General features: G+C 37.1%; 1 protein-coding gene across 2 annotated transcripts; it reads right to left on the reverse strand.

The window, feature by feature from the left end:
• Positions 1–1,062: 1,062 nt before the first annotated feature.
• On the reverse strand, positions 1,063–15,397 carry LOC134349235 (interferon regulatory factor 1-like). Of its 2 annotated transcripts, none has more exons than XM_063053247.1 (10): positions 15,267–15,397; positions 13,746–13,844; positions 13,302–13,401; positions 12,264–12,431; positions 12,124–12,173; positions 11,895–12,027; positions 11,267–11,395; positions 7,205–7,251; positions 6,008–6,173; positions 1,063–2,795 (listed from the first exon to the last, which is right to left on the reverse strand). In XM_063053247.1, exons 2-10 carry the CDS (start codon positions 13,830–13,832, stop codon positions 2,689–2,691), a joined length of 987 nt encoding a protein of 328 aa, XP_062909317.1. In that variant the 5' UTR covers positions 13,833–13,844; positions 15,267–15,397; the 3' UTR covers positions 1,063–2,688. The 2 variants fall into 2 exon arrangements, with proteins under 2 accessions (XP_062909317.1, XP_062909315.1); XM_063053245.1 differs by lacking the exon at positions 15,267–15,397 and adding an exon at positions 14,510–14,614.
• Positions 15,398–16,506: the final 1,109 nt, after the last annotated feature.

The raw sequence follows: 16,506 nt of genomic DNA on the forward strand, positions 1-16,506 counted from the left end.
TCTCTTCCCAATTCACCGAGGGTTTGAGACCCGTCGGCTACCCTCACCTGGTTTAGCCGGCTTGTCAAAGCCATTGCCCGGGGTGTGGTCGCTGTCGCATGCAAACAGCTACAGGGAGCCACAGGTGAGAGCTGAGTGCCAGGTGGGGACCAAAGGTGGACTAAACGCCTGAAAAGGATGCAACATGCTCCCCCAACAGAGGTGCTTCCCCTCCCTGACACCCCATACACCCCCAGTCCCCTATACTATCCACAACATTGCCAATGTTTGTATCATCTGCAATGTCACTAACTCTCCCATCTACATTTTCATCTAGGTCATTTGCAATGGACCCAGTATGGATCTGTGCTGAACACCACAAGTCACAGACCTCCAGCAGAATGAGTCCAATTGACCACTACCCTCTGTCTTCTAAGGCCAAATAAATTATATATCCAAACTGGCCAATTCACCATGAATCCTATGCATCTTATTCTTCTGACTTCACTTGTGTCCACCAGTGGCTAAAGTGGACTCAAAAAAATTGATGGAGGCCCCAGTAATCTCACCTCTTGCCTCTCTCAATTACCTGGGAATATCCCATCCTGGACCTGGGGATTTATCCAACTTAAAAGACCTAACCTCCTTTATTGTGGAATGTCTTAGCAAATTTTCACATTCCATACTGATCTCCGTATGCTCCATGTGCTTCTGCTTGGAATATACTGATTTTTATGAAGTATTTGTTTCTCATGGCTCTCTTCAGTAAAATAAGGCCCTCAGAAAAAATGTAACGAATACCTCCTCTGGATTTAAATCTTTTCTAATAACAAGTCTCAGTGTGTTTAAGGATAGACTTCTCAGCTAATAAAATGTTAAATGGATGTTTGAGATAAAACAGTTTACACTTACACTGGCATATTCTCCTTCCTGTTAATAATATGAGAAGTACGTTCTCTGAATGTGTTTGTTTTCCTGCATCTTTTTCACACTTTCCTATTTAGCAGGCTAAAATGAAAACTGAATTTTGTTTTTTTCCTATTAATCAAGAATCTTGCTCAGTGCTAATATAAGGAAATAATCATTTATTATCTTTCGAAAGCTACTATTTTAATAATAATTTCATATATTTTTTAAAAAGTTTTAATTGGCATGGTGTGATAGCAGTTTGAGAGATGGATGTGTAAAATGAAATACAAAATTACATTATGGAGACATAAACAGTGAAACTAAAATCAACCTTGTCTTTTGGAAGATTTCTGCTAACTTAAATATCACACAATGGGAAACTGAACAGAAACTGCTTACTTACACGTAAGGACAAATTTGGTAAGAGAGAAGCCAAAGTACATATGGGATTTTAACAGCACTGATAATGATCAGGCAAGCAAACACATTTTCCAAAAGTGGAAGGGTTAAATGCAAACCAAATTCCTGTTTTCAACGTAATTTTTTAGAGAATATATTCTCCAAAATCATTTGTTTTACAGTAGTTATTTCAATATTATCAGTAATTAAAAACATGCTATATCAACATATTGACTGGTTTCAAATATTAACGTGAATACAAACCTACCGAAATATATCTGATTAAGACAAATAAGAAATAATAAGTCACGGATAATTTATTTCATTGGAACATTAACTAAGAGAAGGACATTAGGTTCCCCATTTAAAAATTGGCCAATCTGTATCCTCGTTTCAGGCATGTACATTAGCGCCACATCCATTATTCCCTTGGTTAACAAATATATTTTAAATGGTAACTCAAGTAACTCCTACTCTTCGTGAGTGCTAGACTAGTAGAATTGTTCCACTTTACATCAGAATTGTTTTACATTTCCCCTTCTGAATGACTTAGCTCGAATTTTTCAGCTGGATCCTCTATTTATCTAACATCAAAAACAAATTCTAATTCCTTCCAATATCCTAAAATTTTCAGATTGTCTTGTACCCTTCTACATTCCAGGAATATAAGCCTATGAAATCTTGAGCTAGCAAGTTTATGGACAAAAGTAATTATCAAAATAATAACTTCAAGATATTTACAATGAAAATTTTAACAAAATGTAATGTTTATTAACATCCAAAAAATCTTTCTGAAGATACCAATTAAGGGGAAATTTTAAAACAGACTGGCATTACCATTTATAATATGTTTGTAAAATAATTTTTAAGTCACCTTCACCTGTATAACATGATTACTACTGTAGAAAGAAATTCAGTTCCAGTATTAGATAAAACTTTTCTGACGAATAATTCAGTGTTAGCAACCTTGTGTTGAGAGGCAACATACTGTATACTGAGGTTTTATATAGTAAACAGATACTATATTTGTAGGCATTTCAGTCTGATTATTTTCTTCATGATTTCAGAAAGTTGTAAGAACATGGAGGAACGTTTGTGCTAAGATCTACATACAGTAACATAAAAAAATTAATGTATTTTCCTTCTTAGGCAAACATGAAGAGCATTTCTTTTCTATCAGCAATGTTTCCATGTATAGCAGATTGTTCTTTGCATTGGTCAAAGAAATAGTTCTTTTTTTATGAGTTGCTTCACGAAGACATCAAATGACCATCCAGTTTTATTTCTGTAATTAGCAGTTGGAAACTCAGTATGTCAGGAAGTCTCTTAACAAAATGCAAAGACAGTGGTGGTAAAAATCTATGTACATAATGCACTATTTTAGTGCATAACAGTCTTAATTCATGTGCAGCTGATGAGAGATCCGTTTGCCCAGTTCAAATATTCAGGCAAATTTAAAAAACCTGCTGCTTGCCTGAAGTCCGGCTGACTCCTGATGAGACTATCACCTAAGAAGAAAATTTAATAGTGTGTTAGCTTTTCTGACAAAAATGCATTGTGTTAACAACTTTGCTTAGGTAGGTAATATCAGTATTATTTTTTCCTTGGGAAAATGAATACAAAAATATATAGCATTGTATGGTGGTGCAACAGTTAGGAATACTGCCTCACAGTTTTTGCAAAATAAAAGCAAAACTTGTTCGAAGACACTTTGGGCCTAAAACATTAACTCTGTTTGTCTGTACATAGCTGCTGTCTGAATGCCTCATAGGCCACACAGCCTGTTCCAACTATTGGTTAGTCAACCTTCTCATTAGTGCTTTCAATACACTTGCATCCTTCCTTAAAGAAGTCAGCACTGTACTCTGTACTCCCATGGGTAGACAGGATGGTGGAAAAAGACGTTTATCGCACTGGCCTTCGCCAGTCGGGGCACTGAGTATAAGATCTGGGAGATTATGTTGCAGTTGCAAAAGCTGTTGAAGTTGCACTTGGAGTACTGTGTACAGCTGAGGTCACCTTGTTATGGAAAAACATGGTTTAGCTGGAAAGAATGCAGAAAAGATTTATAAGCCTGTTGGCAGGACTAGAGGACCCGAGTTAAGTGGAGAGTTTGGCCAAGCTAGGTTATAATCCTTACAATGTAGTAGAATGAGGGGTGACATTATAGAAATGTTTAGAATTATTACAGGTGTACATAAGGTGATTGGTAACTGTCTTTTCCCCCTTTGGACTGTTGGGGAGTCCAAAGCTAGGAGGTACAGACTTACAGTGAAAGGAGAAAGATTTAAAAGAGACCTGAGTGGAGGCTTTTTCCCATGCAGAAAGTGGTGAGTTACGGAATAAACTGACACAAGACGCGACTGAGGCAGGCACAGTAGTATCATTGAAGAGGTATGTGGAACGATGGGCCAAATGCAGGAAATTTGGACCAGCTGGGTGGGCACTGTGGTTGGCATGGATTTGCTGGGCTGAGGGACCTATATCGATGCCGTATTGAGCTACGATGAGCTTGCAATGAGAGAAACATCGCTCTTTTTAGAAATACAGCAATCTTTAGACAATCACTGGGATAATGCAACAAGTAATGACTGATAATCGAAATTAGCACTATCTTCATTCACAACATAGTGGGCATTTCTTTGGCATGGGTGATTTTTGAAACGTAGCCAATTCCAAAACTTTCAATTACACATCAATGAATGAATCCAGGTCCAGTAATTTGATGTACACCTCCTAGCACGTGGTAGAAACTTGTCAACCCGACTGGCTGTAGGAAGAAGCCAGGGGTAAAAATTGAAAATAAAAACTGCCAAGCCCACAGCAATACACCACACACGCTGGACATTTTACAATGAGTGAATGCAGAGGTATCGGTTGGTTGCTTTCAGTGGATGAGAAACTTGACTCTAATGCTTGAATTTGGCAGTGCAATTAAATTTACTGCGATTCAGAACAGAGTGCTTGGGAAAGCAAACAGCAAAATGGAGCTTGGTCAGGAGCTGCTGATTCAAGTAGATAAATAATTTGGAATTTGTTTAAAAAGCCAGAAAGGTTTGTTGTAGGGGGAGTTTAGGATTTGTTTAATCACAGAAGATTTGCTTGTGGGACTATGATGTGCATTCCTTTTGACACATCAGAATTAGGAATGCACATCATAGTCCCACATGCAAATCTTCTGTGATTAAATAAATCCTAAACTCCCTCTACAACAAACCTTTCTGGCTGCAGCCATTTACCCCTGGCTTTGCTTCCTGGTATATGGGCTGCTAATCACTGTGGCAGTTAGACTGAAAATCAAGTTTAAAGAAAGATGAAAATGAGGTCCTGCCCTTAAATTCATCTGGACCTGCAAATACAGTGGTGTAGAATTTTCTCTATATCTGCATAAATTTGAGCTAAAATGTGATCAAATCTTTATGCAAGCCCTAAAACTAGATAAAGAGAACCCAATTAATAAATAACACAAAAAACATTATACTTGTTATTGAGAAAAATGATCCAATATTACATGTATTTGCTGGGAAATGTATGTAAACCTCCAGGGTAATGCCTTCTACAAAAGGTATTTGGAGTCAGGGTGTTCCAATCAATGAGATGAGATTGGAGGTGTGAATTGTAGAGGTACCCTGCCCTATTAAAATGAAACAAAATCATGTTACTGACAGAGCCTGCTCTTCTCAAGAAAGATCTACTTTTGTACACTAAAACAACTGTCAGAGGATCTCAGAAGAATTGTAGAGATGCATAAAGCTGGAAAAGGCTACAAAAGCATTTCTAAAGACCTCAATATTCATCAGCCCACAGTAAGAGAAATTGTCTACAAATGGAGGAAGCAGTACTGTTGCTACTCTCCCTGGGAGTGGGCATCCTGCAAAGATCACACCAAGAGAACAATGTGCAATGTTGAAGGAGATGAAAAAGAACCCAAGGATAACAGCAAAAGACCTGCAGAAATCTCTAGAACTTGCTAAAGTCTCTGTTCCTGTGTCCACTATAAGAAAAACATTAAACAAGAATGGTGTTCATGGAAGGACACCACAGAGGAAACCACTGCTCTCCAAAAGAAAACAATGCTACATGTCTCAAGTTTGCAAAGGGCCACCTGGATGTTCTATAACCCTTCTGTGACAATGTTCTGCGGACAGATTTTTCTTCACAGAAATTTCTTTTTTTAGGTCGGCTGAGTCAAAGTCTTAACCTTAATCCTATAGAAATATTGTGGAAGGACCTGAAGCAAGCAGTTCACACAAGGAAGCCCATCAACTTCCCAGAGTGAAGGCAGTTTTGTAAGGAGGAATGGCCTAAAGTTTCTGCAAGCTGATGTGCAGGCCTGATCAACAGTTACTTGAAATGTTTGGTTGAAGTTCTTGCTGTACAAGAGGGTCACACCAGTTACTGAAAGTAAAGGTTTACATACGTTTTCCAACAAATGCATGCAATATTGGATCATTTTTCTCAATAAATAAATGAATAAGTATAATGTTTTTGTGTTATTTATTTAATTTGGTTCTTCTTATCTAATTTTAGGACTTGCGTGAAGACCTGATCACATTTTAGGTTGTATCCATGCAGAAACAGAGAAAATTCTACGGGGTTCACAAACTTTCTAGCACCACTGTGCTAACATCAATAAACCTAGTGCTAATATATTAATATTTGGCTTAAGTGTTCTCCTGAACAAAATAATGCTGAATAAAAAACAAAAGATTAAAAATACCTGCTGATTCTGACCATTCCAGTTCTGGAAGCAAAGCATGTGAAGTCAGTTCCAGCTCACTAGCAGATTCAACTAAATTTAATGGATTGTTCCCCATTGTGTTGCTGAAGAAGCCTCTTCCTTCAATTGTACTATGTTCCCATGAACTGGGTTCAGGTACTGATTCCTACGAAAATTCAAAAGGAAGTTTAGCATTAAAAAAATCAACACCATCTCAAGATTTTACTCACATTATTTCATTGTCAGATGTGCACTAGGATTAGCATCATTTGCTACAATTTCAGTTCCAACATCTCTGAGATTTATTTTGTTTAGTTTTAAGGATAAAAACAAATTGTTATGTTGAGCTTTAGTACAAGAAGACTCAAGGTGTATTATGAAAAAAAATATTGGGCCCTTGCAAGAATTCACCTAAAATATTGTGCAATATTTGGCCTCCTTACCAAATGGAGGATATAACTGCAACAGGGGAAACAAAGTCTCACCAGATAAATTTATCAGATGTAGGGGAGGGCTGCTTTTTGAGGAAAGAGTAAACAAAATAGACCTTTTTTGAATACTAAGGGAATCAAAGATTCTTTTGCATTAGTATTATTAAATGTCAGGCAGGTATAAGAAGGCGAATGGCCTATACATTCTTTTTAATTGGAATGGTTGATGCTCCAATCACAACCCAGCTTTTGTGGAGAGACTAAGTTAAGAATTGAGAATCCTTATAGCTTCTGGCACAGTACTCCTACTAACTGTTTTATTGCATCATACAGTGGAAGATTTGCAAAATGTTTGTCCAATCAGACCTTAGCAAGCAGTAGTAATGTAATCCAACATGTCTGAATACTAGAAGACAAGGACAGATCTATCCTCACACAACAGAAAAATAAAGGAGCAACAACCAATCGCTGGAGGAACTTGGAGGATCCAGCAGCATCCGTGTGAGGAAAAGAATAGTCAATGTTTCAGATCAAAACCTTGCATCAGGGTTCAGAAATGAGTTCCTCCAGCAGATTGTTTGTTGTTCCAGATTCCAACATCTGGAGCTTCTTGTGTCTCAAGTAAAAGTGATCCATTCAGCATTACTGGTATAAGTGAGTTTTAATTTATCAGTAATTTAGTGGTCGTAAATAGACCAAGTCAAATGCAGACTACCTTGAGCACAGTAAAAGAAATCTCTCTATGAAAGCAACTGCACATACTTACCCCTGAGCTTTCGTCTCCGGAAAGGAAGCTGTCAGTCACACTAGTTGCTGTGAAGAAAACAGCACAACTCAGTACAAACCAGTGTATTCAGCGGACACACAGGTAATACAACAAGCAGATAGTTACTGGCTCAACAGGCAGACCATCTTCCTGCATAGTTAACCATATGTGCAATGTTTGTATTGTTTGCAAGCTTCTTTATCACACCTTTATTGATGTCTGAATCAGTAATATTTAAAATAAAAAGCAAGAGACTAAATCCTGTGTATTCCAGTATTTAAAAACATTTTTTCCAAAAAAAATCCATAAAACTGCCATCTAATATTTCACATATACCTTCCGTAAGAATGGTATCAGTATTGTCCCACTTTATTGTCTATTCAGCTGCAAAATATTCCGTAAGAATTTTGTCCATCCACAAACACAAACTGTCTTCTTCATCCTTAGTAAGTACTGTTTCCCAAGGTAACCTTGTGCATTTTATGTGCTGATAAAATACCTTGGGAATTTTCTCTTATAACTTTTGAAGTTTATCAAAATATGGTGTGAGCTGTATTGTTAGAATGTGTGTGAATTGCAACACTTAAAATATTTCCAAATGAAAGTACGAAGACTTACTAATCAGATTTCCTATTTACATATGATGATAAATGTTACACTCTTCTGATATTATGTGAAACTGAATCTAAGAGAGGCATTTTATTATACTACATCTTCTTTCTAATAATTTTAAATAATCTATAAATGATATATTTTATGGGAGTAGGGTGATCTATAAAGTACAACATTAAAGAGCATTTAAAAAATTGATTCTAAGATTTTACTTCGTATTTTTTGCTCACCAATAATAGTTTGACTTCAAGTTAAATACGTCTATCAACTGGAGATGAAGTTTAAAAATTTCCTGAGATATTTGTTATTGTTATCACTTAAATATTATCAGTCTTAAATTATCAGGTATCTCCCCATGATCACAGATTTCAGTTGCCATTTCTGTTATTTTCTCTATTCCAAAATCTTCTAAGGCCAGTATCATTTCAACAGCGATGTTGTCTGGACCAGTTGCTCTGTTATGTTTTGTTTTATTTATGGCTGCTCGAACTTCTGATTTTAGAATGCTAGGTCCTTCAAGATTCTTCTTTATGTTCAGTTTTTCTCCTCTTTAGTCTTCAAAAATTTCTTTTATATATTCTGTCCATCTGTTTACGTTTTCCTCTTCCATCTGTTTAGGTTTTCCTCTTTGCTCATAATTAAGCTGCCATGCAAGTGGATGCATCAAGGCAAATGGTGGCAGCTTAATTATGAACAAAGAGGAAAACCTAAACAGATGGACAGAATATATAAAAGAACTTTTTGAAGACCAAAGAGGAGAAAAACTGAACATAAAGAAGAATCTTGAAGGATCTAGCATTCTAAAATCAGAAGTTCGAGCAGCCATAAATAAAACAAAACATAACAGAGCAACTGGTCCAGACAACATCGCTGTTGAAATGATACTGGCCTTAGAAGGTTTTGGAATAGAGAAAATAACAGAAATGGCAAATGAAATCTGTGATCATGGGGAGATACCTGATGATTTCAGTAAATCAGTGTTCATCTCACTTCCAAAGAAAGAGGGAGCAACAGAATGTGAGTTACATCGTACAATAAGCCTGATGAGTCATGTGGCAAAAATTATTCTCAGAATAATCATGATGAGAGCAAAACGCTGTATAAAACCAGAAATCAGTAAAGAACAATGCAGCTTTGTGGAAAACACTGGAACCAGAAATGCAATTTTCATGCTACGATGATCTGTGAATGAGCCATCCAGGTACAAAAAGACATCTACCTATGTTTCATTGACTATACAAAAGCTTTTGACACTGTCAGACACCAAGATCTTCTGGAAATGCTTCAAGATCTTGACATAGATGGGGAAGATATATGTTTCTTAAGAAACTTATGCTGGGTCCAGACAGCATCCATCAGAGTAGAAGGAGAAGTGAGTGAGTATGTGAATATCATAAGAGGAGTCAGGCAAGGTTGTATCTTTTCGCCATCAGATATGCTGATGACATCGTACTAATAGCTGACTCAGAAACAAAACTTCAAGAACTACTCACTATAGTGGCAACAGAAAGTAATCGCAGAGGCCTCTCAATCAACACCAAGAAGACAGAAAGCATGGTCATCTCCAGAAAGGCAAACATCCCACAATGTGTGAACAAGATCGGAAATACAAACATCAAACAAGTCAACAAATTCAGATACAGTATCTTGGCAGCCTAGTAACAAGTGATGGCAGGTGCGACACAGATATCAAATACAGAATAGCAATGGCGAAAGAAGCTTTCCAAAAAATGAAGACCATATTAACAGACAGAAAGATGAGCACGTACACTAAAAACAGAATACTGCAGTGCTACATTTATTCTACCCTGACTTATGGAAGTGAGTGCTGGACCATTTCCCCAGCAATGGAAAAGAGACTAGAAGCAGCTGAATTATGGTTCTACAGGAGAATGTTAAAAAATATCATGGACCACACACACATCAAATGAAGAAGTTCTTAGAAGAGCCCAAGCAGTTGGATCACTCATACCAACAATAAGAGAAAGACAACTCATTCGTAGGACACATCACGCGGAAAGATGAACTAGAAAAACTCATACTCTCTGGAAAGTCTGGAAAGATCGAGGGGAGTAAACCTAGAGGAAGACCTCAGCTTATGTACATCAAAAGCCTAGACAGGTGGCTACACATCGAGGAAATGGAAGTCATCCAAAGAACGAGGGATAGAACTGTATGGAAAACCATGGTCACCAACATCCGCATTGGATATAGCACCTAGACAGACATTATCAGTCTTAAATAGGTAACGTTAGTTTTCATTTTTTCATTTATTGCAAGTCAAATGAGTGACTCAACACCCGAGGGATTTTAATAAGTAATTCAATGGATTACTAAAAATCATTGCATTGCCACATATGGCAGAGTTCTGGACCCTATCTGCTCTACCAGGTGGGCATAATATATCCTATGGAACCATCAACATAGTTCCCTTACCAACAACTTTCCTCAACAAACTACCTATTTGACTACATCAGTGTTGATTTCAAAATGTACTAACAGTGTGCTAATTGTACAAAATGTACTAACAGTGTGCTTTGAATTTCTTGAGTTAAGCCTTTTGTTTACCTATGCTTACTAATTTCATTATTTCCGCATAACACTGTGGGCTGAAGAGGTCATTCCTGTGCTGTACTGTTCTATGTTCTAAGTCAATGCTTTACAACAGGAAAGAGCTCCTTATGTAGATGGCAACAACAGCTAGACAGAATCCTGTATCATAAGATTACAAAATAATATATCTGTTTGACCTTGCCCACGAGATGATTTTGTCATCTTTTATCAGCTTATGTCAGAGATGGTTGCCTTTTATGTGACAGTGATATGTGGCAACCAGAATGAAAACAAGGGAAGCAGTTCTGTATGAGAAAGACAACAACCCTATTTATTACAGTAGATGGTTAAGCCCCATCTTCCAACAAATATTGCTGGCAGCAGAATTGCAGGATTACAGTGTGTCATTTGGCCATCACTGTATTTTATTCATGATGCCTTGCAAAGATCTCAGAACACTGAGCAAATTTAGGTATGAGTTGGTGGGAAAAAGATATCTTTGTAGATATGAAACCTTTAATTTAAATGAATAAGCACATCAGATTTTAGAATACAAAGCCTCTACAAGTACAGCCTTTTTTTAATAAATCTAATGGGATTTACATACTTTGGCTGAAGTCTGGCAAAACGTAGTAAGTGTCCTCGCTAATCTAATATCATCATGGCATCATGAATGCCATCTTTCTAGCACAACAGGTTTTGGATTGTAAGTTAACAGTTTGCAGTGTTGGGTACAAACGTCTGAAATCTCTTTGTTTTTTCAAAGAAAATATGATAACTCCAACCCACAGTACATTAAAAGCTGAACAAGTACTTGCTAAACCTCTCCACTTTTCTCTTAACAGTTGAAAATGAGTACAAGCTCAAATGGACTAGATGTGAACATCATATACTCACCTGCAGGAGAGGATAAAGGAGAAATCTGAAATGGGTACATAGCAATTGTGCTAGCAATCTCATTTTCACTTTCCTTTCCTAAGCTATTTGAAGACCACTCAGGCAGTTGCTGTATTGCTGCAAAGGTTTCTGATGAAAAAAGTAGATTATCACATTAGAAAGGAAAAAAGATTCAGTACAATGTTGTATTTGGTATGTTAAAGAGCATACTATCATTACACTTACAATATGCACAATCCATAGTTATTCATTCTACAATGTTGTGTTGAGGAATTCAGTTTTAGTATTGCCATAAAAGTACAATGTAACAAGTTTTCTATGTAATTTTTCAGGCTGGTCTAGGAAATTCAATTCATGATTCACCACTGTTTGAAGAGAAGGTGCAGCAGTGATACTCCTCAATATCATTAATATTGAGGAATTGTTCTGTATTTTCTTACCCTGAAATAACTACAAATGGAGGGAAATTACTTGGGATACTTACCACCTAAAAAGCTTAATGTTTATTTTTACAGGTCATTGTAAAGTATCAAGACATTCTCTCAAAAGTCTATTAGCTACAAAAAAATTCTACTTTTTGCTGTTGTACAAAGTTATCTAATGAAATATTTTTCTCCAATGTTCTCACCTTCAAAAGACACTGTGCTGTCAGCCACCATTTCCTGTGTAGTATATAGCTCTGGTGCGGTGTATGTGGTATGATCAGTCGGTAATGTTATTGCAGCAGGTTCTGTCATTTCTTCCTTGACCTTTGACTTTGTCTAAAGTGACAAAGAATATTTTGTTAAAATAAGAAAAAAGTTTTTTTATACAGCTGAATGAAATAATTTGTACAGTAAGATAATCCACGTGCTTACCCTTCTCCTATTTTTGCTTTTTACTTCCGTGGACAATCGTGGCTTCTTTTCTGTGGAAAAAGAAAAAGAAGAATATATACCTCTACTGGACTATCTAAAATATATTTAAAAAGCAGGCTAACCCTTAAAATTTCAAGTACCTTTTTGTTTTGATACATAAAGCATCCGATATACTCGAATAGCACTGGAACCTTTGTTAACACTTTTGTCCTTCACTTCTTCAATATCAGGCAAAGAGTTCATAGCACATCGGAAATTGGCCTTCCATGTTTTGGGTTCTGGTTTGTCTATTCCCTGCCTAAACCTCCCTAAAAAAAAAACAAAATGTAAGAGTTTAGACAATTGTGCATGGATATATTTGAGTTGGATTTACAAAATCATTCATTTGACAGTGAAATATAAACAAGATGGACAAGAAGAATGCAGCTTGAACATTTTCTATTTAAGTCCTGACCTTCAATTTTCTTGAAAACCCCATGCTTGTGTTTTTTTTTTCATTCATAATGTGCCTTGTTTTCAGTATGTGGAAAGGAAATTCTGTGTTACTCCTACTGCTAAAGTTAATTCAGAAGGTGAAAGAATCTGAAATAATTACTACATATCACAGGATCTACTTTGTAAACTTGAACTAAGATGCAGTCAAGGTGATGAGAAATCAGAACATATGACTAATCACTAATATCGGTTTACATAACATATAGATAAGGCCTTCTAGTTTGTGGTTCATTTTGGTCAAAAATGCAGATTGTCATTTGTTTTCATCAATGTTTTATGGTTGCTTTCATCAGGATTGACATGTACAGAAGGCTACATTGTCAAGAAAGACAAATAAAAATGGCAGATGTTAGAATCTGAAACAAAACAGAAATGGTGATGGAACATAACCATCCAAACGGTTTCTGTAGAAGAAAAACAAGTAAATGATTCAGGCCAAAGTCCCTTAGTGGGTATATCTGATGAAGGATCTTCAACTTGACATGTTAACTGGTTTATCTTTCCGTAGATGCTGCCTGACTGGCTGATCACTTCCAGCATTTCTGTTTTTGCAACATTATACTAACAGGTTATTTTCATATTGCATTTTGGTGTTTCAGTGACTGTTATAAGAATATATTTGAGGGCACTTACTTGCTTCAAACAAAGTACAGTATTGTAAATTTGAGAATAATGTTTTCTACCTGTATGTACAGCCCAGTTTCGAAATAAACAGGCATCTGTCTCCAGGTTCCATCCATGTCGAGCAGCATGCTTCCATGGAATTTGGAATAACTGCTTTTCCTGTATTTTCAAGGAATACATGCAAAGATGTATCATGTACTAGAAGTAGCATATAAAATAAGGAAAGCACGCCAGTAGTCTAACAGTTCTTTACCCATTAGATACAGAAACCAAATCCTAAGTGGGTATACCCAATACTTAACATTTTTTTAAAGGTTTGGATTATTTTAAGTTTTGTGTCCGTATTGTTTAAATGTTCTAGGTGACTTGAAATGTTTTGGTCACCTGGGACAAAACAATTTAATCTTTGTGAGTGGGGAAGGGTGTACTTCAGTGAAAAGCAGCCCCATATTGTGAGCTGCGTCTCATAGTGCATTGTTTTTAATAAAACAAAGTTTACTTACCTTATTTATCCAACACAATCCTGGAATCTTCTTAGAATTTATCTCTAATTCCAACCATGGCCTCATTCGCATTCTTGAGACAGGCATATTTCCAGAGATCTTCAGGGGGAAAAGAAGGAAAATAGTGTTATTTGCAGGGTACTTGGTATTTTTGCTTAAAACTCCAAATGACTTTGGAGCATACATTCCAAGGAGATTGTGATGAGACTGTTAAGACTAATGGGCAGTCTCACCCAACAGAACAAAATTCATAAACACAAGAAAGTCTGCAGATACTGGAAATCCAGAGCAACACAAAGTGCTGGTGGAACTCAGCAGGTCAGGCAGCATCTATGGAAATGAATAAACAGTCGACGTTTTGGACCAAGACCCTTCTAAAAATTCAGCCACGTTTGTTGTTTACTTCCACTAAGACTTTGTTGGAAACACCCAATGTGCTTGGAGGTTGCTAGCAGGGGGGGGGGGGGTGTTGGCTGTGTTTCCTTTATGTCAAAATGCAACATAAACTGGCTTGTAAACCAACATCCTTTAATTGCAGCACCAAGAAAACCGACAACTGCTATGAAGCATACTTCAGTGCGAGCTGATCCCTCCATGAACTTAAGATAGTTTCTGTGCGAATTAGTCCTACACAAAACGTATTGATAGCCACCTCTGTTATTTACATACTGTCACCATTAATTGTTTCGTTCTGAGATTGGTTGTTAAAGTGAAATTAAACGCAAAGAGCTGAAAGGTTACTGAAATTTGGACATATATGTTACCATAATGCAAAATAAAGCCACGAAGAAAAGAACAAACAAAGTAAGCCGAGAGGGCACGGAAAGGGTGGTGCTTCCTGAGATGATTTGTATCGCGTTTGACAGTATAACCTCAACGGGAGACGTGGTGGTAAAGCTGTTTGCACCCGAGACTCCAAGACAAGACACTGCCCGCCAAAGTCCAATTTTATCCTTAACCTACTATTTATCCCAGTCTATTGCCAAACGCAAAACATCAATTGTTTAAAAGCTCTTCTTCACTCTTCGCAATTACTCCTGGCTTGCAAAGGTGGGAGCACTAAGCAGAGACATTTTCTGTGCATACATCTATTTAACAGTTTCTTTTAAAAAATAAAAGGCTGATAGCGATGATTGTGCAATTGCAAACATTGATCATTGACCGATATTTATGATTATTTCTTCGCTACTTCCGTGTGTATTATGTTATAATACGCGAAATGTCCTGGTGGACAGAAGTTAAATTACAATTATTATTGTTGGAGTTTTTGCTCAGTCGTAATACAATGCAAGGACTAAAACAATATAGATCATCGTGCAGCACAGACCGCCACAAGATTAATTACACTTGACATTGTTAATGCAGTTATGATTTGCATCTCTCATATTTTCATTAATTTGCATTAATACTTCTGATAGTTGAGCAATTACAAGTTTATAACCAAAAAGCACTTAGTCGCAAGCAAGTCAACATTAAACAATTTCGCGTAATGTCGCGTACAATGAAGCAGAGCGCAACTACCTGGGGTAAAAGGGTTGTGAAACCGTAGCACTTGGAGACCCGTCAAGCAAGATCACTCCAGTCGATCTGTGGTTCAGAAGAGCTTGATCGCTATATTAAAAATCAAAACGCGGGAATTCCCACCAACAATCATGATAAATTTGGCCAACCAATAGGAGCTCTTGGCGACGGTCCGAAATTACATAAGGCAGATACCATTGGTAAGGCTAATTCTCTCATCATTTCGGGGAAATCATGCTGTTTATGTTGCTTCGTCTCGAATGGGGGAAGTACGCCACCACGCAAGGCAATTTGAATAAACAAGTATTTTAAAAGATATTGTTATGAAAAAAAACATTATTTTAATGGTGTTTCAGATTTTTTTTTTAATTTTTGTGTGTTTTTTTAATTTATTTTTTCCTGTGTCAGTGTTAACAATTTGGAGTGTACATTTGTTTGTTATGGCAACACAATATAAAATAGCATATTATAAAATATAATTATTGAAAAATATAGCCTCAGAAGTTTATAATGGAAAACGGATTGGTGGTGTGTTGAAACATGGCTGTGCTTCGTGCCAATGCCCAGCTACACCGTAGAAAGTTAGAAAATTGGTGAATGTCACATTTGAAATGGTATTTTGATGTTTTACACCCAGAAACAACAGCTAAACTGAGACCTTCTTGATCCCTGGCAAGCCTTCAACTCATATTTCCCCGGACAGTTCACTTGGAGGCACCCAGGCGAAGGTGTCAGCCTGTAGAAGTACAATCATCTCAATAACAACGCACAATGTGGCTGCCGGGGAAGAGCGGAAAGCTCCCCAGTCCAGTGGAAGGTCTTATGTGTCAGGGAGGCTATGAAACCTGCAGGACAATAGTTAGACCCTGGTACTAAGTAATTACAATGACAATCCTGGATGGGATTAAATCAAGGGGATTGCAGGGTGGCGCGGCTTGAAGGGCGGGAAGAGCCTACTGCACACTGCACCTCAATAATTAAATACATAGCAATCCACAGTCAATAGGAGAAATAATGAGTTAACATCCGAGGCCAAAATTGAGAACCAGGCCAACCATCAATTGTGGCAGGATCTACATGCTATAACAGACTGCAAAAACAAAGACGTGGCATCACCAATAACAGCACATCCCTTCAGGAGAGCTTAATGCACTCTATGCATGCTTTTAATGAAAGAGATTGGAGTATATCACTATCTACCCTAACAGCTTCCAATGCACCTGAACCCTCAGTCACCCAC

This window comes from Mobula hypostoma, chromosome 7 (assembly GCF_963921235.1).
Source record: "Mobula hypostoma chromosome 7, sMobHyp1.1, whole genome shotgun sequence".
NCBI classification, from domain to species: Eukaryota; Metazoa; Chordata; class Chondrichthyes; order Myliobatiformes; family Myliobatidae; genus Mobula; species Mobula hypostoma.

Bases quoted from the DNA above. Each gene is read 5' to 3' on its own strand.
- LOC134349235 (XM_063053245.1), bottom strand. The intron at 13,402-13,745 runs GTAAGTAAACTT...TTGAAAATACAG, and splicing joins GATTGTGTTGGATAAATAAG to GAAAAGCAGTTATTCCAAAT. The intron at 11,396-11,894 runs GTGAGAACATTG...TTTTTTCATCAG, and splicing joins CAGCACAGTGTCTTTTGAAG to AAACCTTTGCAGCAATACAG.